Source organism: Anabrus simplex, chromosome 4 (assembly GCF_040414725.1).
Source record: "Anabrus simplex isolate iqAnaSimp1 chromosome 4, ASM4041472v1, whole genome shotgun sequence".
Taxonomy (NCBI): Eukaryota; Metazoa; Arthropoda; class Insecta; order Orthoptera; family Tettigoniidae; genus Anabrus; species Anabrus simplex.
This window is the reverse complement of record NC_090268.1, coordinates 19,534,731-19,562,443: the sequence shown is the minus strand read 5'-3', so window position 1 is coordinate 19,562,443 and position 27,713 is coordinate 19,534,731. Positions and strand designations below refer to the sequence as shown.

Below are 27,713 nucleotides of genomic sequence, written 5' to 3'. Positions count from 1 at the left end.
TTTTACATTTGGTTTACAATTTTGGTGTTATGCTAGGGGTTACAATTTTAGTATATGTGATTTGGGATTAGGTTTGACTGTGGGTATGGTGGGATGACCATGGTTGGGAGCAGATGTGAGGTTAGGAGATGAAGGGTGGTGGTACAGTTGTGAAGGGACAGGATGAGGAAGTGGAGGAGATCCAGTGGGGGTGTGGGCGGCTGGTAGGGGCTGGAGTGAGGGAGAGGTGGGAGAGGTTGGTGATATGGTGGAATTTGTGTGGGGGGTGGCCGGGGGCGGGGATGCATAGTGGCTGATGGTTGGCGGGTGGATGGGGGCGGTGAAAAGGAGGGTTCCACTCGGTGATGTTCTCCGTAAATTTGTGCTCCTTTGCTGATGAGTTGTTGTACATCTCGTTCCGATGGTAGTTGCAGGCGGACCATATAGGTAGGGCCATGGTTATTTCGGATCCTTATGGCCTTCTTCACTGGGATGCCTGCGGTGCGGAGTTCCTGAATGATGTTTCTTGTAGGGATGTCCGGGTTGATGCCACGCAGTACACAGCTGTGGATGGACATGGGAGATGGTGGCTGCTCGGTCGGCGTTGCTCGGTCGGTGTAGTACTCTTGTTCAGATGGTGTTACGTGGTCAGCGGTATAGTCCTGCAGAGTTATTTCGGACGTTGTTTGCTGTGGACTGGGGGGTTGGTAGATGGGAGGGGGGGGGGAGGGTTGATGTCATGACCGGGAAGGAGTGGCAGGGTGTGCTGGTGGTGGTTATGGTTGTGGCATGGGTGCTGGTAGTGGTTATGAAGGTTGTGGTAGTGGTTGTGATAGGGTGGGAGAGTGGCAATGGTTTTGTCTTTATTGGAGGCTCGTGGAGGATGGGAATTAATTCAGGTTTGGCTTGAAGTTGGTCGATGATGTTCTGTGGCGATGTTATTACCACGTAGTTGTAGTTCCTGAGGTTGACTCCCTGCAGTATTAGGCGGTGCACTTCTTGGTCGGTCATGACTTGTAGTAAGATGTGCTCTGAAGGTCTCTTCGTTCGGCCATCTATTAAACGAAGGGATTTTACAACTTGGGCATATTGTGTTTTAAGTGCTTGCTGTATTTCTGTCTCTGGGATAGAGAGATCTACCCAGGGGAGGAGTAGATAGGGCATGGTATTGGGGAGGCGACTGCCAACTAGGCGTCTGCCTATTTGTGCTTTTTTGAGCTCGGCTGGGCTGCGATTAGAGATGTGGGCCACCCGGCCAAGAAAAAAAGTTTGAGATGAGTGATTTGTGCACTACGGAGATCGGAGAGGCGATGATGGCATGGAGACCACTCCGTAGGCTACTTGGAGCCACCGGCAGTGCCAATGCACTATGAGAGACATTGTCTCATTTTCAAAAATTGATGTCTGCCTGGCCACCAGATGATAAAGATGTTGATTCCCATAGGGAACCTGAAATATTTGTTTTGAATGAGTAAATTTATAATACCAATATAGTTGATCTGTTATTGGACATTGTAAATTTTCCAGCTAACTCATTCCTGGTTGCCAGTGTTTTGCCCCAGTGTGCTAAGTTGGGCTCAACAGTTGGTAAATAGCACACCCACCAAGACGCATGGCTAGTGCATACCGTGGAGACCACTGCATAGCAGGAAGGATAGGATTTCCTGATTATGTTGTGGCTTGTGATGAAACTTGGGTACATCATTACACCCCAGAGTCAAAGCAAGCAGTGTGGAGTGGTGGTGAAGAGATCCTGCTGGAAAGGTGCTTGCAACCGTTTTCTGGGATTCCGCAGGTGTTTTACATGTGGATTTTCTTCATGAACAAAGGAAAATAAATGCAGCCTATTAATGTCGCTTTTTGGATGAAGCAAAAGCTGCGTATTGCAACAAGCGATGCCGGCAACCGATCCAACATATCATTCTTCTCCATGACAATTCAAGGCCACATACTGCTGCTTTAATGCGGGAAAAACTGGAGAAACTTCACTGGACACCTCTGGAACACCCTCTGTACAGTCCAGATTTATCGCTCTGCAACTACCATTTGTTTGGAGCGCTCAAACAAGACCCAGGAGGACAGTGGTTCGATGATGATGCAAGTGTAGATGAGTTTGTGCACAATTGGCTCTGAACACAGTCCTCTTCTTTCTATCAGGATGGCATCAGAATGTGTACTTTCTTTTGGTTCATGCAGTAAATTTTTTAAAAAAATTCCTATTAAATTTGATCTACACTTGTAGCAAGAAAAACAGTGAAAAATAAAAGTAAAGTACTGTACTGTACATGGTTTTACAAAAAGAAATGTAAGAAAATCTTCAAAATCATTTTTTCTTGAATGAGTCCCTATTTATAAGGGTACAGAAGCAAACTCACTGAGAGTTTTGCTACTTGTGTTACCTTCTCTATCCATAGAGCTGTCATCTAATTCAGCTTCTGAATCAATGAGATGAAGAATAGTTTCATTATCCAAACGAGGCTGCTTAGCAATGATGTACGGAAGAAAATGCAATGAAATAATTGTGCAGCAAGTCTGGAACCTACTGGCGATCATAGAACTACACTCAGCAATAAAAAGAGATGAGATAACAAGTCCCACCCAGCAAATAACAGTTTATGAAGACTGTGGACATTACTCAATTGAGTTACAAGTATTGGTAGACAAATTAACTCATCACGCCGAGTTAAGAGGTTAATAATGTAAACTTTCCATTACAGTTTTACCAGAAAAATACAACTGGTTCCTAACATTGTCAATTTCTTTACTGGAAGAACTCATGCCATTCTTGTCTAGTAATTCCATGGAACTCCAGGAATGTATGTTTGCTTACAACAACTACTGTATATGTATGTGCATACATCTTGATATACTTTCAATATGTCTGGCAATGAGTTCTTCCTCTGTGAGGAAACCTTGTTAAATTCTTACTTTTGTCACTGTTAAGAATGCTTTGCACAACTAGACAGGATAATGTCTTCGTTTTTAAATCAGTAAAGAACACATGGAGTTGTAAGGTTTGAATTATTTAGTCTGACACTGGTATGTCAGCTTTAACTCTTACAAGGAGAGTCCAGACCCTGCGTCCAACCGATTTCAGTGAGCTTCATTGTACCCGTTGGAGGAGACTTAACAGTAACTCATGTATAAGGATGTAGGTCAATACGCTTTTGTTCTTGAAAAAAAAAAAAAGAGACAAATGTCATGATGCAGGATCTGTTTCAGACCAAGTGGAGGTGATAGAACACTAAAAGACAAACACATTTTACTTAAACATGTCAGTACCGCAACCTAATAAATTCCGAAAAATTGATGAATTCCCGATTCCAATGCAATGACATGAAGATAAAAATTTGAATTAAAACATCAGGCAAATTGCAGTGAACTTTATTTTCTACCACAAATTAATATATATATGTAGAAAGATATCCAGCAGTAACTGTGGGAACGTTAAGACCTATATTCACATTCCCTCAAATATTCATTTATTTTTAACAAGAAATAAGGCTCGACAAGACTCGAACTCACGTGTTGGAGGTTCAGAGACAAGTGCAGTGACCACTCCAGTATGTAACTCTGCAAGTATGTATGCATTGCATTGGAATCGGGGATTCATCAATTTTTTAGAATTTATTAGGTTGCAGACCTGACATGTTTAACTTTTTTTTTTTTTTTCTGAAAACGAAAATGTATTCACCTAAACCCTTATTATACAAGTGACTGTTGAGTGTGTCCCCCACAGGTACATTGAAACTCGCTGAAATCGGTTGGATGCAGGGTTTGGCCTCTCCTTGTCAGATAATGAACATGGGAACTTATTTCTTATTTCTTGCTTCTGTAACAACAATTACTTATTCAGATCTCTTATATGGCATATTTTATGGGTTCATAAAATTAAGTTTGTGCTTGTCTCTTTAAAGTATTTTTAATTGATTGAATTGTTATTTATTATTACACTTGTTTTTGTTTTAGCTAAAAGTTGCAGAAAAGAGAAAAGGAACGTTGATGAATATTACTGTGAGTATTTCTATGTGAATTATATGTCAAATAATCTCATAAAATACTGTCATGGGTTGTTAGGGTTTAAAAAACTGTAAGCACATTACTGATTATGTAAATAAAATAATGAAAGGTTTTTGATAATTTTCTGAATTTAAAAAAACACAGTAAAAACATTAGAACAAACATAAGGTTCACAGACTCGAAGTAGCCTAAAACATAAACAACATGTTGAGAAACGTGACAACTACAAAAGGATGTGGGAAGCGGCATGGAAACCCTACGAGGTAGATGGAATGTATTTGTCATGGACAAAAAATTAGAACATCATGGTAATTGCCCTGGATATTTTATTTTTTTAAATCTAAAAATTAATAGGAGGATGAACCAAAATTCAATAGCAAGGAACTAAACAAATTCATTTACAAAACTAAAATTTTAATGGCTTCTGCAGATATATGCTACGTACAAAGTAACTTTGCAATTACACAAAAAAATATATATATAGGAAGAACTGAAAAAATCTCATTTATAAGATAAATGTTAATTGCTCCTTCAGATATGCACACTATAACAAAGACATTTTTACATGATGACTTTTAATGAGGGCTAATCCCATTTTACAAAATATGATAAAGGAAAGTATAAAATCATAACACGGAGAAGAAACACAGAGGCACCGAAACCTAGGATACCTACCTAAAACACTTCCAGTAAGGAACATCAATTTTCAGAAAACAGAACTGTGGGAGGCAAACCCGAGGGAAATTTAAATTACATGTTAGTTACAAGGTTTCTAAAAACAGGAAAAGGGAATTGCCTCCAAAAAAAAAAAAAACAATGATATGACTTTAGCTTGATAGCTGTAGTCGCTTAAGTGCGGCCAGTATCCAGTAATCGGGAGATAGTGGGTTTGAGCCCCACTGTTGGTAGCCCTGAAGATGGATTTCTGTGGTTTCCCATTTTCACACCAGGCAAATGCCAGGGCTGTACCTTAATTAAGGCCACGGCCGCTTTCCTATCCCATCGTTGCCATAAGACATACGTAGGTGGTTTGAAAAGTTCTCGGAATGTACTAGAATTAAGTAACCTCAGTGGAACTGCTTTTATTTTTCAACATTGTCTCCCTGTAGACTAATGCATTTGCTCCAGCGATGTTTCAATGCCTTGATCCCATCTTGAAAATGAGATTCCTCCAGGCCAGCAAAATACCTCTCCAATTCGGCTGTCAGTTCTTCCCTTGTAGAAAATCTCGGTCCACCAAGGAAAATTTTCAGCTTGGGGAACAGATGAAGGTCTGATGGTGCCAAATCAGGTGAATAAGGTGGATGTGGCAACAATTCGTACCCCAGTTCATTAAGTTTTGCCATGGCAATAACACTTGTGTGCGGTAGAGCGTTGTCCTGAAGAAAGATGACCTTTTTCCCTGCCAAACCAGGCCTTGTTTCATGTATCTTTTCCTGTAGTTGGTCTAGGAGGTTTGCATAGTATTGCCCTGTAATTGTTTGGCCAGTAGGAAGATAATCTATCAGCAGAATGCCTTTTGCATCCCAGAAAACTGATGCCATGACCTTTCTGGCCGAACGCACTGCCTTTGCTTTCTTTGGTGGCCGTGAATCAGCATGTTTCCACTGCTTTGACTGCTGTTTTGTCTCTGGAGTATAGTAGTGGACCCAAGTTTCATCTGTAGTCGCAAACCGGTGCAAAAAATCTTGTTGGTTGCACTGAAAACGGGCCAGATTTTGTTCGGACATTAATCTGGTGTGTTTATTGTCCAATGTCAAGAGCCGTGGCACCCATCTTGCGGATCATTTTTTCATTCCCAATTCTTCAGTTAAAATATAATATACCCATTCAGAAGACATCCCTACAGCTTCAGAAATCTCCTGCACTTTCACTCGACGATCCTCCATGACCATTTTATGCACTTTTGTGATAAATTCTGGGGTCGTAACACTTTTTGGCCGTCCACTACACGGATCATCATCCAAGCTCTCCCGACCAAATTTAAACTCGCTGGTCCACTTGGCAACAGTTGAAAATGAAGGAGTAGAGTCCCCCAGTGTGTTCTGAAAGTCGGCATGAATTTCCTTTGCTTTCATACCTTTCTTTAGAAAGTATTTAATCACTGCTTGAATCTCAGTTTTTTCCATTGTCACAAATCACTACACGGGAACAACAACAAAGAGTCGTCACTACCACACTCCTGCAGCTAGAACACTGACGCGCCACGGGTTCACTCACAAAGGGTGTGTGATTATTGTGCGGGAACCTCGTTGCTTTAGCACTGACATCTAGCGGTGATTCCGAGAACTTTTCAAACCGTCCTCCTATCTGTGTCGGTGTGACGTAAAGCAAATAGCAACAAAGCTAAGTCATTATAACAATTTTAGTGGTGAATGTGAATTCCGATGGTAAACTCCTGCGCACTAAGGAAAAATTACATTTAAATGAAGTTGATGTCCGAAAAACAAGACGAGATAATGCTTACCCCGAGGCTGACATCCCATAACGGGGCTGATGCAGAAGCGGGACCGCTCACGAGGCTGGTCAGAAGCAAAAGACACGGATGCAAACTTCGCTCCCATGAAGGAGCGGAAAAGATCAAGAAGCAGGAAATTATGCAAGAATATGGTAACTAATCAGGCTACAGAATTTTATCCTCGACTTTCACATTCACCAATTAAATTTTTCCTTATTTCGAACAATTAAAGGTCTCTTCATTTCCTCTCCCCAGTGTTCGAGATACTTCTTTTACGCAACTCTAATTTCATCCCTAAAACAGCATGTGTTGGTATAGTCTGTTTCACAAGTAAAATATTAAAACTCGCAGGTACCTGATACAAAAGATTTCACATATTAATAATATTAATTTTGTACAAAAAATAATTTTTTCCAAAATAAGTTATTTTTCTTTAACAATCAAAAGTTCCAATCATAAATAATTTTTTTTTTTCACAGCCCAAACACGATATCTTATACCACGTAAATAATTTTTAAAACAATAAATGAATTTTTCAAAAAATTAATTGAAGAGGCTTCCATCATTTCCCCACTGCTGTCCCAAATCCGGCTACAAAAACTAAAATTACTACTTGGAGGGGTATTGTGTTTTACTGTCAGCTAAATTTATTAAAACTACTATGTACATACAGTTACTAGAAATACACTCAATTTCAAGTTTTTCCATCTCCGAAGACCTTAAAAGGTAGTTAGTGGGACGTAAAACAAATAACATTATTATTATTAATTTCAAGTTTTCTATATCAGCAGTTTGTAGTCACTAACTCGGCAAAATACAGGGCACATTGAACCCCTGTTCTCCAACAGAGCTTCTCTCACCACAGTGTCTTCTTCAGAGCAGTTCACTCCACAACACAGCTAAGCTCAAGAACTCAATTCACACGTCACACTGGATTTCACAAGGCCAAGATTGTCTGACTGAATTGCACATCACCGATGCACTCCTGGATGACTCATGACTGACTTGCCAATAACTTTTATCCACATCAAGACTGATTTGCAAACTCAGCTTTGCTCTTGTTATAACAAGATTCTCAATAAATAATCTTGCAGTTTTCACTTCCAGATCATTATGGTCATTTCTCCATTGTTGGCCTTTTCCTGCAGCTTCAAAGGAGCTGGGCTAACTTCCTTATCATGCCGCACAACAATTTTCCAGGGCTATTGTTTTATTTACAGCCGATCCCAGCCACATTGTCGTCTCTCACCAGCTTCTGCATCTTGGCCCCCAGTGTCACAGTACATTGATTCCTCTACCAGAAAGATCCATATTATGCAGCTTTAAAAGAAGTAATTTGAATTGTACATGTTCATTAAATAGTGTTATGAATAAAACTCCATCTGCTTCATTACTCTAATTTATTTCAGGGTGACCTGGTTATTCGTTAGGCTGGTACTCCTTCCATCTCCTTAGGAAATCATTTTGTATCTTCCGTGTCTGGCCGACTTGTTTTCTCATGTTCATCTCAATGCTGGGTTTCAGACTGGTAGGCAAGGTTGTCAAGCATTCACCATTCAAAAAATTACTTAGCGTTAGTATGTCGGAGCCATATTGTGTGATGGGTCTTGAGTAAATCGTGGCCTCCACTTCTACCAGCAGTGTCTTCAGGAACTCATGGTCAACTAGGGACTTCCTCAACACCTTCCTGAGGCATCTCCTTGCTGTATCAACCATTCTTTCCCATCATCCTCCCAACTAAGTGGCCCATGTTGGAATAAACTTATGTTATTATGTGGAAGGTGGTGGTTTGTTAAGGGGTGATACAGGTTTGTACTGAGCTTGGATAGCTCTTTGTTAGCTGCCAGAAAAGTCCTTTCGTTTTCAGAATACAGTAGAACCTCGATTCGAAATCGGTTAATTCAAAATCCCGCCTAATTCGAAGAAGCTCTCGTTCCCGGAAATATGAGATACAGTTTTGCATGTTATTTCAATTGTTTAATTCGAAATACGGATAATTCGTAATTCGAAGTACAATGTCGGCCCCATTACCGAAATTCAGACTTTTAATTCGAAACTGCCTTTACATTTTAAAACAATAGTACCGTATGTTACAGAGTAATTTCAACTCGAAATTTATCTGCTCCGCGTCATAATAGAACGCGCGTTCCGGAACGTGGAGGGGTAGCTTTCCGCACTTACACTCACTTCGGTGGGTCTACAGTGCGCTTCATGATTGCTAAGTTGAATGAAATCGGAACTCGTGTGTTCAACCTTTTAAGGAACGCCGTAATATCACGCAACATGCAGTGTGCGGGAAAACAGAATCCGCTAACACTGGCGATGCCGACAGTTGACGAAAAAAACGTGGCAAATATAATAAATTCGTAGGCACCGAACAATACCGGTACTGATATTGCCGGTGAAACTGCATTGCTTTACGGTATGTTAATGCGAGCCCAAACGGTCTTATTGTTTTAAAGGAGAAATTGCCAGCCGGGAAATCGTACAGTGTGAGGGATGGGGGTCATAGTAATGCGTTGCAATGCACATGGAAGCGAGATACTTTATTCCCTCGTCATAGGAAACTTCGATAAGCCACAATGTTTTAAGAGCGCCGGGCACTTTCCATGCCAGTACAAAGCATCTATAATAAAAATGCAAACAGTAAAGAAATCCAAAAAATAATGCATTTGCACAGGGGAACCGGCATAATTTATCCTCGTCTTTGAATTGTGCGATTTTTTTCTTTCGTTGCGTGAGGTTATGTTTGTCAGTGATTTATTCAAGTGCATTATTTGAACATTGTAAATGCACCTTGTTGGATACATTTCGGAAATAGTTTTTTCCATGGCATTTGAAAGGTTTAAACTGTGAATCGAGGTGATTGCATGTATTAATGATTCTTAGAATACTTCGTGGCGCGGCAAGTGTTTACATTTCTGAAGTACGAGAGAAGTGCCATGGCGGGAAATCGTACAAGGATAGAGTCAAAGGAAAGTTCGATTTTAAGGGCATCGGGTACTTTCTGTGTAAATACAAGGCATCTAAAATGCATACAGTATAGTAATCCAATTAATAAAGCACTTGCACATGGGAGCGAGCATAGATTTCTCCTCGTCTTTGAATCGTACTTTTTTTTTTCTTTCTTTCGTTGCGTGAGGTTATGTTTACCAGTGAGATATCCGAGTGTATTATTTGAATACTGTTAATGGACCTTCCTGGATACATTTTGGAAATAGTTCTTTTTTCATGGCATTTGAAAGGTATAAACTCTGAATCAAGGTTAAATGCATGCAGTAACGGGCCTTAGAATATTTTGTAACGCGGCAAGCGTTGGTCCTTCTGAACTGCGAATTGGCGGTTAATTCGAAATCACGTAATTCGAAGTCCGATTTTTGAGTCCCAACGACTTCGAATTAACGAGGTTTTACTGTACACAGAGTGGGGAAATTCTCATCCGCCAGAGAAGAGCCAAAGGCTATGATAAATTTCTCTGTATTCATGTCTGTTACAAGCTCAAGATGTACAGTTCCTGTGGTTGCACAAATAAATAGCACACCGAGCTTGATAGCTGCAGTCGCTTAACTGCGGTCAATATCCAGTAGATAGTGGGTTCGAAACCCACTGTCAGCAGCCCTAAAGATGGTTTTGCCCCCCGTCATCACCATAAGACCTATCTGTGTTGGCGCGACGTAAAGTAACTTGTAAAAAATATATATGGAATAAAATAAACAGCATAACGTATAATTCCTGCAACTGACTTCACACTCAGTGGACCTGCAAAGGCCACACCTGGGACAACAAATAGTTTAGTCATTTGCAAATGATTCAGTGGCAAGGGAGCCTCAATTTGACTTCCAAAATGATTCTTTGCTATTTTGTTTGGCAGGCACATGTGATAGCTTGCTGAACATTTAAAATCCAAAATTTTGTGCGCAGTTCAGACAGGATAATACTTACTCATAAGTAATGCAGCCAAATGTGCGTAAATCATGCATTAACTTCATAAAAGAATGGTTGCCATCAAGAAGGAGTGGCTGCTTCTGTTAGAGCATCAGCTCTGCAAAGTGAAGGCACCTTCCTAGCCATATAATGTCATCTTGCAGGAAGATAGGAGTAGTATGCAATCTTAGATTTTGTGGAAAGGGAAGTTATCCATCTGAGCTATGCTGATCCAATGCAGATGTGCTGTTTCCAGTTCACAAACTGTCAGGCCACCATTGAGTCTTTCACTGTTTCTCACATTATTTACTAAGCACAAAATCCATGCCATTATGTGCAGAATTTTCCAGTATGAGCTGAACTTTGTTGCTTCAGTACCACGACATTGAACTGGAGTCGAGTTCTTTTGAATTACTGTCACTCAATTAAAAATGAAAGTTTTCCAGCAATTAGGATTGCTACATATCCAACCCAGAGCTACCATCGAGTCACTCCATAGCGTTGTTCTGGTAATATATAACAATAATTAAAGAAGGAAATTTAAAAAAAAAAGAAAGACTTAACCAAAGCATCAGAGCATAAAATATAAACAAACAGGTTAGGAAACATGACAACTATGGGACAGATGTGGAAGTGTTGTGGAACCCTGAGAGATAATGAAACATAGCCTTTTGCAACATTTATTTTGAAAGAGACAAAATCAGAAACTCAAAAATTGAATAAAAAATTTAGACACATGGTTGCAAAAAGGAAATAAGTGTTCTTTGATATACCTGTACCTTTACATGATGCACAAACGATGACTTTGACTGATACCAAAAATGAAACTTGAAAACCTAATCCGACAATACATGTCAATTAAAGTAAGGGCTAGTCCCATTCTACACAAACAAATATAGAAATTAAACCAAACACAGAGGTACAGTAAAATTGCATTATTAACTCAAATATGTCACTTAATGGGCATAGATTTTCTGTACATATGAAAGGAGACACAGAAATACTGGGAGGCAAACCCAAGCAATAATTACAATTTAATACTAAGGTAAAGAAAAAAATTGTAGATGATCTTAGTTGAGAAGCTAAGTCATTTATTTTGACAAAATTAGCAGTGAACGTGAAATTTGAGGGCAAACTCCTGCATAAGAAAGAAGGGAAAAAATCACATTTGAATGAAGTTAAAAACGGAAAGAAAGGAAGAAACAGTGCTTACCCTGAGACCAGGTTTCCGTCGTGGGGACCGAAGAACGAGCACATCCGCTCGCTAAGATGGTCAGATAATCAAAGACACAGACGCTACCTCGCTCGCACCAAAGAAGTAGGACAAGATCTAGAAACAGGAAGTGGTGCAATCACCAAAGAAAACCAATCAGAATTCACCTTTGAATTTCACATTTACCATTTATATTAACTCTCACTTTCTCCAATCAAAAGTCTCTCCTTTCTTGCTGACTCCATGAGAATCGAATGTACTAGAAAAATAGAGTATTAAGCAACAGGAAATGGCTTTCTGAACTGCGCATGTAAGTATAGGATGCTTTACAATAATTTGACCAAAAACAAAAATATTGAAATCCACAGATAAAATGATAATTTTTAAAGAGTTTTAAAAACAGTCAGTTTAAAATATTCTGGATAAGTTGAAGTTTATGAGGTCAAAACAATTCTTCCAAGTCCAAAATTTCAGTCCAGACAGAATAAAAACTTTTATAAAAAAGCAATGAATACAATCAAATGAGAAATTTCAAATTAATTCTTACTGCTGTCTTTATACCGTCACAATTTCAAGTTGTTGGAGAGTTGCCTTCTTGGTAGAAACAAGCCTACATTTACTGCAAGCAAGTTGAACTGAAACATTGCATTCAGTATGTGTACGTGATACAAACACTATACCTGCTTGTGCAGTTTATCAGCTCCACACACACACTCTTTGTCTCTCTCTCTCTCTGGTACACAAATACACTGGGCTATTCACCACACTGTCCTAATCTTCTTAAATTTAGCAACAACAATAAAAGATAGAGTAAGTGTCATTGTATGGAGTAGATGTCAATAAGCACTCAGCATGAAGCAAATCTTTCAAATTAGTGGTAGATTTAAAAGGGTCTCTGCTTTACGGAACTCCTCTTCGTGTTTACTGTTGCTGAAGCTGCCTTTTTAGAGAGCCAAATATTGAGGTCATCAAATCCTTCAGGAAGAGCATAGAATTGTTATTGACTGGTGTTTTGTTCTGCTGCGGAATTCTTTTTTTTGATAAGCCAGTGGTATCCCTTAAATCCTAATTCTCAAGTAATTTATTTTCTAACATCCAATAGTTTTAAGTTGATCTTTAACAATTTTTATTATTTACTTTCAGGTGATAAAGATCTTATGAACTTACTGGTGTTCGATGCAAAGATCACAAATCCATCTTTTCATGATGAAAAATGGAGCATTGAAAACAATGATGAGTATGTATAATCATTTTTCTCTGATTGTTACTAATCTATACTGGTACACATAGTGTATAGAATAAGTGTAAGCAATGCATACGTTGCCACCCAGATGGCACTGAAAATACTTGAGACCTAGGACAACAAACAGTCACATGCAAAACTGCCGCTAACTATATAATAAATAGATGTATAGAACTCACACGTATGGAATACTTTAGCAGCTGGACAACTTGGAGTATTAGCGGGATAATTTTGCTTCCATCGAGTTAGATAATTCCCTTCTTATCTCCTTTGTGCAGAAGAAGAATCAGCATTTCAAGCAATGGAATATAAGTTTGGACAGTAAACGCAGTGCATGGCCTTCTCAGCTTCTTAATAGCGAAGATTTCACTGAAATTACATATAAATTACCCAAACACTCAAGGAATATACTGCACAGCCCCCATGAACCATCAGCACATGGTAGTTTTGCTGCAATAATAACTATTTCCACTCGCCCCAACATCCATGCAACTCGTACACCACACATAACACAATCCTCCCCTACAATAACATGCAGTTTCCCAACATGTCAGATGTCACTCACCCTCATCGGAGGGTCTTCAGCAACAGATATGTCCTATAAAATGAGTAATCATTATCACTGTAACCTGCAGCGGTTACACGACACATGATGAACAAGAATAATAATAATAATGAATCTTAAACTTCATGAAATTTGAACACCTTTAAATTGAATAATACACATCGGATTTGTACTCCAGAATCTGCATTAAGAAATAAACATCAGGTTGATCAACATGACAGATATGAGAAAGAACACGGGAAGCAGGCAGGAAACTCTGCAAGGTCCATGGGATATTATGCGTTGCAGTTAAAAAGAAGTTGACAGTTAACCCTTGAGCTCTTAATTCAACTAAGTAAATAAACAGAAAATGACATTATAAACAAAAGTCAACAATGAAAACAATAAAGTTAACACAGCAAATAAACAATTTTAAAAAATGAATTGGGCCAATTAACAGGAATACTGGTAATCTAAAATCATCATAAGGTAGTTTCGTAAAGACTGTTGTGGACGATGTCCACTTACAATTACATTTCAGAAATGTAAGAACCGACATGATGTAATTTACCAAGGGCTATCCCCTTATTACAAATAAAATTAAAGAAAAGGGACATGTTAACATTACACCACATCCAGAATCAAACCATAAAAGGAAAATAGAAGGCACACAATATAAATTCAATTATGAGATGAAAGTTGACGGTGCTTTCAGATAAGCACACTACATAATGAAACTTAAAAAAAAAAAGGAAACAAGAAAACTCGACACAAAGGCATAATTACCTTGCGTACAAACCAAAAACACTTTTGGTATGGAGTAGAGTATAATTTAGCATAAATCGAGGGATGCTGAACTACGGGAGGCAATTCATTTAAAACTTGAACTGAAGGTTATATTTCTTCAAAAACAACAACTTCAACAAATTTTCACATAACAACATTTCAGGTACAAAGCAACCTTGAAACAAGACAAGAAAGATCCAAGATAGTGAATTTTACAGATTCTGGGCTCCAAGCCCCTAGTTTTACAATTCCAGAGATGCTGGATCCAGTTTACAAAACCTTAATGAAAAATAAGGAATTATTCATTAAGGGCAGAAATCCCCCTCATTCAAGAGCACTTGCTCCCAAAATACAATATCTAGCCTTCCAAAGGCACTCGTTAAACTTACAAAAACTTTGAAAAAGAGCAAACAGGCTCACACTTTCTTACTGCCCACTCAAGGCAATATTACATCAAAATTTAGAATCTCTGCCCTCTCAAGCCACCATTTACAAATTGAACTTACTTTTACAGGGGTATTTAATAGCCAACCTACTGGGCCTTCATGGAAAAGAACAGGTTAGATAACTGGCCCAAACACAAAATGAATAGAGGCACACACTGTGCTCCAAGATAATGAAAACTTAAAAACCTACAGGGCTCTAGGCCAATGAAACAGGGGCTATTCCCAAACTAATGAGGTGGCTCGCATAGAATTTACTGTAATCCATTACAAAAAGGTTGCAAAAATCGCAGATACCTCAAACCAAGATGAAGGGGAGCTCGGAAGGGTAACTCACTCTCTATCCCCAATTCACAATTAAAGATTTTATTAGCCAAAAAAGTTACGTTTTAGAAAAGGACTGTTACATAGTTAAAGATTCGGACCTTCCCCTCGGAATAATTTGCGGATACAACAAGTAAGATTGAATTATGTGGCCATTACTTTGTAGATGTACTAGCTGCCGACGAAGGAGGCCGCCCGCCTCCTGCTCAAACACACACACTCCAAAAGACGACGATCAATTGGCAAGGAAACGTGAAAAGCTGCAGTTTACAAACCCTCAGGGAAGGTTCGAGATCATTCAAGACTAATCAGGACACACCCTCTTAATTTTTATTGGCTGATTCAAAGTGAACAAGAAATGCAGGATTGGTTGAAAATTAATTACAAAAATTAGTGATTGGCTAGATTCAAAACTGGCAGAAAGGGAAGGAAGTGTTGCAAATCCAAAAATAAATGAACATAGATTCAGTTATGGACAACCTAGAAATACAAAACTTCTTTAAATTATAAGTTCTTTCACTTTGCACCAGAGTGCATGATCATAGTTTTTGAGTAGTGTCATCTGTAGAAAAGTGTCCAAACTTCTTGATGTATATCAAAACAAAACAAGGAGAAATTCAGTCAGTTTAAGAAACTTCACAACAAAACAATTACTTAATATTTCAGTGGTGACATCTTCTGATTAAAGTTCCAACTTGTTGTGTTATCAGTTTCACTGTCTGACCAATAGAGGAGTTCTTAAGGCACTGATTTGAATGCGCGGCATTGAGGTGTACCTCACGGTACAGTTATTATATAGAAATGTTTGTATTAATAGTTGTTCCTCGTTTCATATGCCTGTGTTCTTCATCTTGCCCCCCTCCCCCACCACAAAATTCCACATAATTACCCCATGTTTCCATTGGCATTTCTCTAACATTGTATTGACTACAGTTTTCTGCCTTTTGCTAAGAGAGGCAACCTGTTTGGTTTTTCAATCAATCAATGCTGATCTGCATTTAGGGCAGTTGCCCAGGTGGCAGATTCCCTATCTGTTGTTTTCCTAGTTTTTTCTTAAATGATTTCAAAGTAATTAGAAATTTATTGAACATCTCCCTTGGTAAGTTATTCCAATCCATAACTCCCCTTCCTATAAATGAAGGATACAAAAAGGTGATTGGTAAATGTGGGGAAGATATGGAAGCCAATGGGTTTGGGAAGTGTTTGCTGGACTTCTGTGCTAGTATGGGTTTACTGTTACGAATACATTCTTCAAGCATAAGTCTATTCACCCCTACACATGGGAGGCTAGGGGTACCTGATCCAAAATAGACAATATCTTAACCAACTTCGAATTCAGGAAATCTGTTAGGAATGTACGAGTTTTCCCGGGATTTTTCGATGATGAGAATAGATCAATCAATCAATCAATACTGATCAATCAATACTGATCTGCATTTAGGGCAGTCGCCCAGGTGGCAGATTCCCTATCTGTTGCTTTCCTAGCCTTTTCCAAAATGATTTCAAAGAAATTGGAAGTTTATTGAACATCTCCCTTAGTAAGTTATTCCAATCCCTCACTCCCCTTCCTATAAATGAATATTTGCCCCAGTTTGTCCTCTTGAATTCCAACTTTATCTTCATATTGTGATCTTTCCTACTTTTAAATACGCCACTCAAACTTATTCGTCTACTAATGTCATTCCATGCCATCTCTCCGCTGACAGCTCGGAACATACCACTTACACGTTATAATTCTCATGTTAGGTCCATATTGAAATGTAGGTAAATACAAAGTATGTTACAAGTGTTATTTTTTTAATATTAAAAAATAACACTTGTAACACATACTACTTAGTCGAGCAGCTCGTCTTCTTTCTCCCAGTTCTTCCCAGCCCGAACTTTGCAACATTTTTGTAATGCTACTCTTTTGTAAGTAGTCCACTTCATGACCGTATCGATGAGTATAATCAACAAAAATAATTAAAAAACCACCTAATCGATACTTTATTTTTTGCATTGGGCAAAATTAAATAAACATTATCACTCACAGAACATGTTTTGACCACTTAGTGGTTATCATCAGCTGTATAAGGAAACTTAGATGAAAAATATTGGACAATAAGCACAATTGTTAATCTTTAGGATATGGAAAAAATATTTGCTGTGTTGACTGTTTGACTGGTAAAAGCTCTTTGGTATTTTCTTAGTTAAAAATGGCGGTCATCTGGTTAGGGCAGCTTGCCTCACGTTATATATCATATATTAGAAAATGACAGGAAGAAGGAACTATTTTTCATTCGTCAACAAGCCCTGCATAATGGTTTCAGTCTGAAATTCATCAACAAAATCATCTCTAAATGCAAATATCAACAACAAATTAAGCAGCAATCAGAAAAGACTAAGAGGTACGTCAAATTCACCGTTGATAACCCCTAGGATTTATAAAATCATGAATTTGTTTAAGAAATACAACACCAAAGTAGCTTTTTCAACCAAAAACAATACAAAACATAGATTCTTTAATCACAATAGAGCCAATAAACTTCAAGATGACGAATTCCAAGAATATGGCATTTATAAGTTGAAATGTACTCAGTGTAAAAAAAACATATGTGGGACAATCAGGAAGGAACTTCATAATTAGATATCAGGAACACATCAATGCAGAGAAGTACAGAAGATTCTCTGCTATGGGAGCTCATATGAAAGAAGCGAACCACAAATTCACTAATATCAAACAGGACCTTCAAATCATAAGTAAGATCAATAAAGGGATGCTAATGAACAACCTAGAAAATATCTACATTCTTCTTGATAAATTAGAGAGCGGGGAACGGAATCTTAACGAAATGAACGAGCAAAAAAACCTCTTATACGAGTACATCAGTAAATATATGGAATGGATTGACAGAAGACAAGTAAGACGAACAAGTGAAATAATCAAGCACGACGTCACAGAAGCACAGCTAAGTCTCCCTCCTCCCTCACGTGGCGTACTAGATGACGATGCAACTTCACTTCCCTTTTCTCCTATGGATTGCACGAACAATCAAACTGTGTCACATCGCTACTACACTAGGTTGTGCACAAAGACAGATCCCCAAGGCAGCGCAGATTAAACATCTTTCTAAGATATGATATCGTCCCTGTTCTGCCAAAACGGCGAATGTAACAATGCTCTTCCTATCCATTATTTCCCTTAAGACTGGTCACGCCTTCCAGCCATATATTGATATGCGGTCCATTAGAACAATTTTCGTTGAGTTCATTTTCCTATGCGCGTGTGTAAAGGAAAATGAACCTTAAATACATCACACTCTAGGAGTGGGTAAATGTCATGTAAACATACATTCCTTTAGTATGGTACAGTAAGGTTCATTTTCCTTTTACACACACACACACACACACACACACACACACACACACACACACACACACACACACACACACACACACACACACACACTCACACACACACACACACACACACACACACACACACACACACACACACACACACACACACACACACACACACACACACACACACACACACACACACACACACACACACACACACACACACACACACACACACACACACACACACACACACACACACACACACACACACACACACACACACACACACACACACACACACACACACACACACACACACACACACACACACACACACACACACACACACACACACACACACACACACACACACACACACACACACACACACACACACACACACACACACACACACACACACACACACACACACACACACACACACACACACACACACACACACACACACACACACACACACACACACACACACACACACACACACACACACACACACACACACACACACACACACACACACACACACACACACACACACACACACACACACACACACACACACACACACACACACACACACACACAGGAAAATGAACTCAACGGAAATTGTTCAGATGGACCAAATATCAATGTGTGGCTGGAAGGTGTGACCAGTCTTAAGGGAAATAATGGATAGGAAGAGCATTGTAACATTTGCCGTTTTGACAGAACAGGGACGATATATAACGTGAGGCAAGCTGCCCTAACCAGATGACCGCCATTTTTAACTAAGAAGATACCAAAGAACTTTTACCAGTCAAACAGTCAACCCAGCAAATATTTTTTCCATAACCTAAAGATTAACGATTGTGCTTATTGTCTAATATTTTTCTTCTAAGTTTCCTTATACAGCTGATAATAACCACTAAGTGGTCGAAACATGTTCTGTGAGTGATAATGTTTATTTAATTTTGCCCAACGCAAAAAATAAAGTATCGATTAGGTGGTTCTTTAATTATTCTTGTTGATGCTACTCTTTTGTCGGAAATCACCCAAAACAAATTGAGCTGCTTTTCTTTGGATTTTTTCCAGTTCTCGAATCAAGTAATCCTGGTGAGGGTCCCATACACTAGAACCACACTCTAGTTGGGGTCTTACCAGTGCACCCAACGGGTCAGGGTGACCACAGTATTTTCCCAACTAGTCAGTTACATATCTCAGGGTATTCATGCCTCCAGAAAAATGGTTAATTTTTCTATGTTTTGGTTTAACGTGTGTTCAAAGAGAAAGTAACGGCATCATACGCGGTTCAGAATTACGTAATTCATCGCTCAGTAGTGGATTTTGCGAACATAAACATCAGTCAACCTTTCGAGAAAACACATCTGTATAACGAGAACCTTACTCACTAAGTACAACTACTGACTACCATTATAAATGAAAACTCATTCCATTCTATAAAAAATTAATCAAGAAACACATTTATTAAACTATCAAGATTCGCGAAAGAAATGGTTAATGTCAAATATTGCTCATAATCTTCAAATTATCAACCTAATAAACAAATATTTTAATTACTGAATCAAATATTCTAGGTCAGCGCTGCCTTACTCCTAAACTAAGTTTACATATCTTAACATTCTGGGTCGCGTATTCCTGAAATGAATTGTTGCTTTGTTTCACCTTCCTATTAAAATTTACATCTGGTCACTTAAGTATATATTACATCAAAGTCTTCAGACCACGGTCAAGATTCGGTATATCAATAAGTTATTCCATCACTCACGGTGTTAATTATACACCCTCATCAAAAATACAACCATAACATTGTTCAAGTTATCGTGGAAATGAACTGAATTTGAAAAAAGTGTCCTGAATACAAATATCAGTGACCTAAGTTACATTGAAAATTATCTGAGTTCGTTGGTGCAGACTACAGTGAAGAAAATGAAATATTGAATGACGCACTAAGTTTCTCGGTCCGATTGCCACTTAAATTACGGCTCCTAACTAAATATTCGCTCTAATAATATTTCAGATTAATAAAACATCGATGATATCCTACGTAAATCTCAAATAATTTCCCTACTCTAGCTAGATAATTTCTTATGTAACGTATTCCAGTTCAATATACACATAGCCAATAAGCATTTTTCATATATAGATGTGCAAATGCCTACATAAAGATATTTCAATACTACATTATCATACTAGTTGCATACAAGTTTGATCTTCCACGCAATTACCATTCATTCAGAATATGATACAATCATGTATTCATTTACCCATCACCGGTTGTTATTATTGTCAAACCACATTCACACTTCATTAAAATATGCGTAATTTTATTGTCCATACCTTGCTATAGTTCCTCCCTGGGGCATACTTATATTCCGTAGTCGCTTTACATGTGCTCCTATATCGCACATTATATATATCATATACGTTTTACTCCCTGTTAATCTGCGCAATATATCATTTAAAATACCATATATACTTCCATTATTTCATTATTAACCTTCAATTCAACCCATATTTAATTCATTTAACATCTATAATTACCGCGTTTAACCTCCAATATTAATTAAACACAACGATACGTATCACTCCAATAGCGCAGAATTCGTTCCTCAAAACGCATTTTGTCATACAATTCAACATATAACCCCAAATTCAGTATCTATTCTTTCAATATATTCACACAGCAAAGAGTATGGTAATTTAACTTAACCAATTCAAACATGCATCTCTCTGTGACGTAACTGGGTTTGACTGGTATTACATCACTCATGGATCTTTCTAACTAACCGGGATTCTTTGAAAACAGCTGTTACACTATGTCACATTTTAAATCGTATTCCTTCATCCTTGGATAAGATAATGTAGTAAACACGTTACCATTCTGTCACGAGATATCATCTTAAATATTTCACACTGCACTTTCTTATATTCACTGCACACTTAATTATCTCACGCTTAGGCTATTCAGATCTATTGCATATACTGGTAATACTCTACATAAGAAATTATACTACTTAATACTATTACTTAGCTCGCCATTCAATATCTCGGGCCTTAGTTGCTCTTCGGTCTGGTCGCAGGCCTTGGATTGGGAACTGGGCAGGATCTCCGCCACTGGTATCTCAAGTAGAGTGACCTCCTCCACACGGGTCGGGTGGTTTTAACAGCCAGGATGACATCTCCCTCCAGGTTGGTCTATGCCGATTCAGCAAGCCATCATCTGTTCAGGAACACAGTAGACAATATGCGTCGATTCTGGAAAATATGAATTCATCATGGTTCTGCGTAGTATAAATATATTTTTTATAATGGTTGCTTCTTTATTTAGGCTGTCCTTGCTATTATTTCCACTTAATATAGCTCAACCTCGAGCTCTCACGTCTCAATCCACTTCTTGTTTCCAAACGACTTTGCGTCTAAGTATTTGGACGGACTTTTCAAATCTTCTGGATTTTATTCCCTCTTTATGGTATTTCAGCGTTTATCTCTTCGTTTCGTTCAATATTTCCGTCCTCTCAGCTTAAAATTTCACATTAGATATTGCAAATCTTGCTTATTTTTGAGAGCGATGTTCGGGATATCTTGTCCTTCCCACGTCAATTTTTTTTTAAAGTCAGTTTTTATAATAATCTGTTTGATCCTTCTTATTTTTTTAAAAACAATTCTATCGATTCTACACCATTGTACACCGCCTTCATAGTGGTAGGTTTAAGTTAGTCATGGCCTTCTAGCATACATCAATATCGATACCCTATTACACATTTCTTTGCCTTGGCTGGCCTCTACCTTCCGTAGGCGCCATTTTTAATACGTCCAGTAAATGCATCGGGTACACCAGAGACTTATATGCCCTCTCCTTTACATCCTTACTACAACCCCTAAACACCCTCATAACCATGTGCAGAGATCTGTAACCTTTATTTACAATCCCATTTATGTGATTACCCAATGAAGATCCTTCCTTATATTAACACCTAGATACTTATAATGATCCCCAAAAGGAACTTTCACCTCATCAATGCAGTAATCAAAACTGAGAGGACTTTTCCTATTTGTGAAACTCACAACCTGACGTGAGAAGCCAGTGTTTAATTTTACATACAAAATAATTTTTTCAAGTAAATGTATTCTTGAAACATTTAAGCTCTGTAAGTCTTTGGCTTTTTCAGGCCGTGTGTAGGTTAGGAAGAGGCCAGGTGAGCACCTGTCTGTGGCATTGACACACCAAGAGTTCTAGTCTGGGGAGTTATTTCCTATGACAGCAGGAGCACTCTTGTGGTTATGGCATGCACCCTGACTGCAGATGTGTATGTCCATCTGGTGATTCGACCTGTTGTGCTGTTTTCCATTCCCAGGGGTGTTTTCCGACAGGATAATGCATGCCCCCACATGCCGCTGTTGTAACACAACGTGCTCTACAGAGTGCCAACATGTTGCCTTGGCCTGCTCAATCCCCCCAGCACGTATGGGACATCACTGGACGACAACTCCAGCTTCGTCCACGACCGGCATTCACCATCCCTGTATTGCCCGACCAAGCGAAACAGGCACGGAACTCCATCTCACAAGCTGACATCCAGCACATGCTTGCATTCAACAGTCAGGCTATTACACTGGTTATTGGACCAGCATGGCATATTTGCAATGGCTTTTCTCACATGAATATTAACCTGTAGTCTTGTACCTTTAATCAATTAAATATGTTACCTTGACAATCATATTCCCAAAATTTCCATATTCCACATTCCTTATTTCATGGTGTTCGGATTTTCCTTTTCTTCAGTGTACAAATAGATCTATACACACTATGAAGGCTGCTAAATTATTAAAATCTGATTATCATAATATGTATTTTTATAGATAAAGAGAAATAATTGGACATATTGTGCTATAAAAATATTGGATCAGACAACTGAACATATCTTTCATGCCAAGGTATAAGAGTATAAGTCACGTTATATTGGTACTCATAATACAAGTGACTGATTTAATTTTCAACAGTTTGTAGAAAAAATTATTATTACATATTTAAAAATGCAGGTAAATCAATTTTCTGAAATATATCATCTTATACACTTCAAACACTGTACAATTAATGCTATTATCTGTTTATAAAACTTCAAACTTCTATCCTGAAATCTAGCTACTTTTGACTTACCTTAAGCCCTGGCATGAAGGATATATATTATAGAAATACCTGCACAAGGGATAAGAATAATTAAATATTAGGGACATTAAAAGGGAAGGCTAATTAGTAACTGTATGGTGCTGGTGGTGGTAGTGATTATTCTTTTAAAAGGAAGTACAACTAGGCAACCATCCTTTATATAGCATTAATCAGAGAGAAAAATGGAAGGTGTCCAACAGTTCGAAAAATGAAGGTATCAGACAAATAAAGACAAGGGCCATAAAGGGCGTGAAAATTAATTACTCCCTAGGCCTCAATACCTAATACCGCTGGGGTCGGAAAAGAACAAGAGTTGACCAGGAGAGGTGTTAGGATAGATGAAAGTGAGGAGACTGGCACAAGTAAGTGGAAGCAATGCCAGGACTCAGCTCAAGTCCCTGTGGTTGCCAACCCATGCTCCCAAGTTGAGAACCCCTGGGGCCCCTTCTAGTTGCCTTTTACGACAGGCATGGGATACTGTGGGTGTTATTCTACCACCCCCATCTGCAGGGGGTTAGTAACTGTACGTTGAGGTACATAAAGGCAAGATAAGACATACTGTATTAGGCTGTAGTTAAGAGGTATAATTTTTGTATTTTTAAAGAGTTTGTATTAGTTGAAAACTTTTTAGTACAAACCCAGCTATAACTCAGCAACAAATTTCCTAAAAGCCCGATCTTTCATGACAATGTGTTCAACATGACAACAATAAGATCACCATCATCATCATCTGGACAAGTTTCTAATCACAGACTTGGTCTGCTTGGAACATAAGCCTCTCCATCATTTTCTCTCTCTCCATCCACCACTTCTCTTCTCTCACTGTTGTTCAATTCCTTCTTCTTGCCTCGATGCTCTTCTTTACACCTTTCAGCCATCTGTCCCTTGGCTTCCTCTAGGTCTCCTTCCCTCTAACTCCATTTCTAACATCTTTCTTGGTATCGTCTCTTCTCCCATTCTCTTAACATATCCATACCACTGCAGCCTTGATTTTTCTATGTTTTCCTGTAGAGGTACCTCATTTACCATTTTCTGAACTCTCTCATTTCTTATTTCTTACTCTTGTTAAACCTACTCGACACCTCTAAAACTTCATTTCCACTGCCTGTATTCTACTTTTATTCCTCTCCTTCATCACCCTCATGTCTGATCCATACGTCAAAATTGGCACAAAATAAGTGTTGCAGATAATTCCTTTACATCTCTGTGATACATCTGTGTTCCATATCAATTGTCCCACACTCTTAAAGAATCCATTTGCACAATATGATAAAGGGACAAAAGTACACCACTTTGTGTAAGTGTCAATGGTGTCAGGGACCCACCACAAGCATGGGAATATCCAAACACTGGGCACCACTTGTACTGAGACTTTGGGTCCAAATGAAATAAAATCTTATACAACAACAAAAAATGTTAAAACAATAAATTAAATGTAAATCAATTCCCACTGCTGTCTTTATACTGCTACAGAAACCATTGATATGTAGATCTTATCAAGTCCAGATGTGATCTACAATGGAAAGAAAGTGAATGAATGTGTGTAAAAAGCTGTGGCTAAGAGACAGGAAACAATAGTGAAGTAAAATGTGTGACTTACTTATTGAGTAGTTGCTCTCTGGAACAGCCTGACCTTGTTGGTTTGGAGGTCTTGTTTCCACTAGACGTGCCGAGTTGAGTGGCTCAGACGGTTGAGGCACTGGCACTCTGATTCCAACTAGGCAGGTTCAATCCTGGCTCTGTCCGCTGGTGTTTGAAGGGGCTCAAATACACCAGCCTCATGTCGGTACATACATTGACACGTAAAAGAACTCCTGCGGGACTAGATTCCGGCACCTCAGCATCTCCAAAAACCGAAAAAGTAGTTAGTGAGACGTAAAGAAAATAACATTATTATTAATGAACATAAGTTTTCGTGGCTCATTGTATTAACATAAAGAAATAAATGAACTGGTTTAAAGCCACTATATATATATTTATTAATAATAAAGCCAAGCTTTCAGCCAAATTGCATTGGCCTTCATCAGGGCATGTGAAGTTTTGCCTCCGACAGTGAGCAAAGAAATTTTCTGAAGGAACTTGGAAGTCATCTCCGTACTATCCACGGCCTACCCCACTAACTGGACTCAAGGATCATGGCGCTGTGCTGTGGTGGTTGGGAGGTAAGTTACTGATGCACCGCCCTCTGTCAACAGTTTGAGTGCGTCCCGCTGTGCCATGGTGGTGTTATGCATGTATTTCTGCAGTACAGGTCTCCATGTATTTGATAACTTGAAGCCGTCTTCCCTGTTGATGTTATTTGGGCGCAGCTCTATCTCTATGGCTTCCCTCACAAGACGAGCATAGAAGTCTTTTACAGGCGCGATGACCTTTGCCTGGTCAAAGAGGATTTCATGGTCTGTACTGTAGAAATGTTCTGCTATGGCAGACTGGCTTATAGCGTTCTCCATGGAGGATGAAAGAGCGACATTCTTTACCGATCTGATGTGCTCTTTCACCCTGGTGCTAAGAAGCCTTTTCATCATGCCAACATATGAACAACCACAACCACATGGAATTTCATATACGCCCGGTGTTTCAAGACGTGGCTTCTCTTTGACTGGTCGAAACAGGGATTTGAGCTTCCGGTCTGTGGTGAAAACTGGAATTATATTGTACTTCTTAAGAATGCGCCCTATTCTGTCAGTTATACCTGCCACGTAAGGAAGGAATACTTTTTTCTTTTTGCTGTAGTACTGGTTGGTGTTATTCAAGTTAGGCTCCTTGATCTTCACAGCTCGTGTTATGTCTCCAGATGTATAGCCGTTTTTCTTCATGGATGTTGTCAGTTCTCTCATTGCACTCGAGCGGCGCATCAGTAACTTCCCTCCCAACCACCACAGCACAGCGCCACGATCCTTGAGTCCAGTTAGTGGGGTAGGCCGTGGATAGTACGGAGATGACTTCCATGTTCCTTCAGAAAATTTCTTTGCTCACTGTCGGAGGCAAAACTTCACATGCCCTGATGAAGGCCAATGCAATTTGGCTGAAAGCTTACCTTCATTATTAATAAATATATATATAGTGGCTTTAATCCAGTTCATTTATTTCTTTATGTTAACATTATTATTATTCCACTAGACGTGTGTGTGGCTGGCTCAGCTGTATTGGTATGGATGGAGGAAGGAGTGAAGGGAGTGAGGGAAGGAGGTGCTAAGCAGATGGGGAAAGGGAGGGAAAGGGGCGGTGTTGTGTTGATGAGCCGGAAACGGGGTTCGTTCTTATAAAATTGTTGGCAAATAGAAGGATATATTTATTGAATAGGAGGTAGTAATAAAAGCGTTTCTATTGTAAAGTAGTAGAAGCCAATAAAAATCTCCAAGGAGATACTTAAAATTACTATTCATAAGTTATGAATTTCATTATGGTCTGTATTAACAATGATTGATCACTACTAAAGGATAAAGGAAGATCCACTCATCCAATACTGTTAGCTTAATTTCGTGTCCTATACACTGGTACTTGTTTCAACCCTAGTGTACAGTTTACGAGGAATATAGGGGTGAGTCTCATATTGCTGTACGTTAATCTTGATCTTCTAGCTTCCCTTCTTTTCTCAATAATTCACTTCAAATATTTTCTTTTCAGACATTCACTTCAAACTGAATTAAACAATAAATCACTACATCTAATGAAAAGGAACACTTATTCTAGTTGTGAATGCCCCCTTCAAGCTACATATAAACCATTACTCATGTTATTTTTCAACAAGACAAATCTTTTTTTTTTTTTTTTTTTTTTTTTTTTTTTGCTATTGGCTTTACGTCGCACCGACACAGGTAGGTCTTATGGTGACGATGGGACAGGAAAGGGCTAGGACTGGGAAGGAAGCGGCCGTGGCCTTAATTAAGGTACAGCCCCAGCATTTGCCTGGTGTGAAAATGGGAAACCACGGAAAACCATCTTCAGGGCTGCTGACAGTGGGATTCGAACCTACTATCTCCCGAATACTGGATACTGCCCACAGTTAAGTGACTGCAGCTATCGAGCTCGGTCAAGACAAATCAAATGGATCAACTATACAGATAAGGAATACCATCTCCCAGACTGACTCAAGAGCACTTGGTTACTATAAGGACATTGACGTAGTTCAACACCAACCACAACAGTTTTGATGTGTCATTTTAGTTTCAATTTTAAATGTGTAGTCCCACTTCATCAATGTTTAGGGTCAAAACCAGTACCTATTATACAAGACACTGGTACT

General features: G+C 38.8%; 1 protein-coding gene across 3 annotated transcripts in view; it reads left to right on the top strand.

Moving 5' to 3' along the window:
- Positions 1-27,713, top strand: part of Ca-Ma2d (Ca[2+] channel Muscle-specific alpha2/delta subunit) — a 318,622-nt gene that overhangs the window by 171,285 nt on the left and 119,624 nt on the right. For all 3 annotated transcript variants that reach the window (XM_067145019.2, XM_067145020.2, XM_067145018.2), the window contains 2 exons: positions 3,949-3,993; positions 12,738-12,831. In XM_067145019.2, the coding sequence (XP_067001120.2) occupies positions 3,949-3,993; positions 12,738-12,831 (139 nt within the window). The remainder of the gene's footprint in view (positions 1-3,948; positions 3,994-12,737; positions 12,832-27,713) is intronic.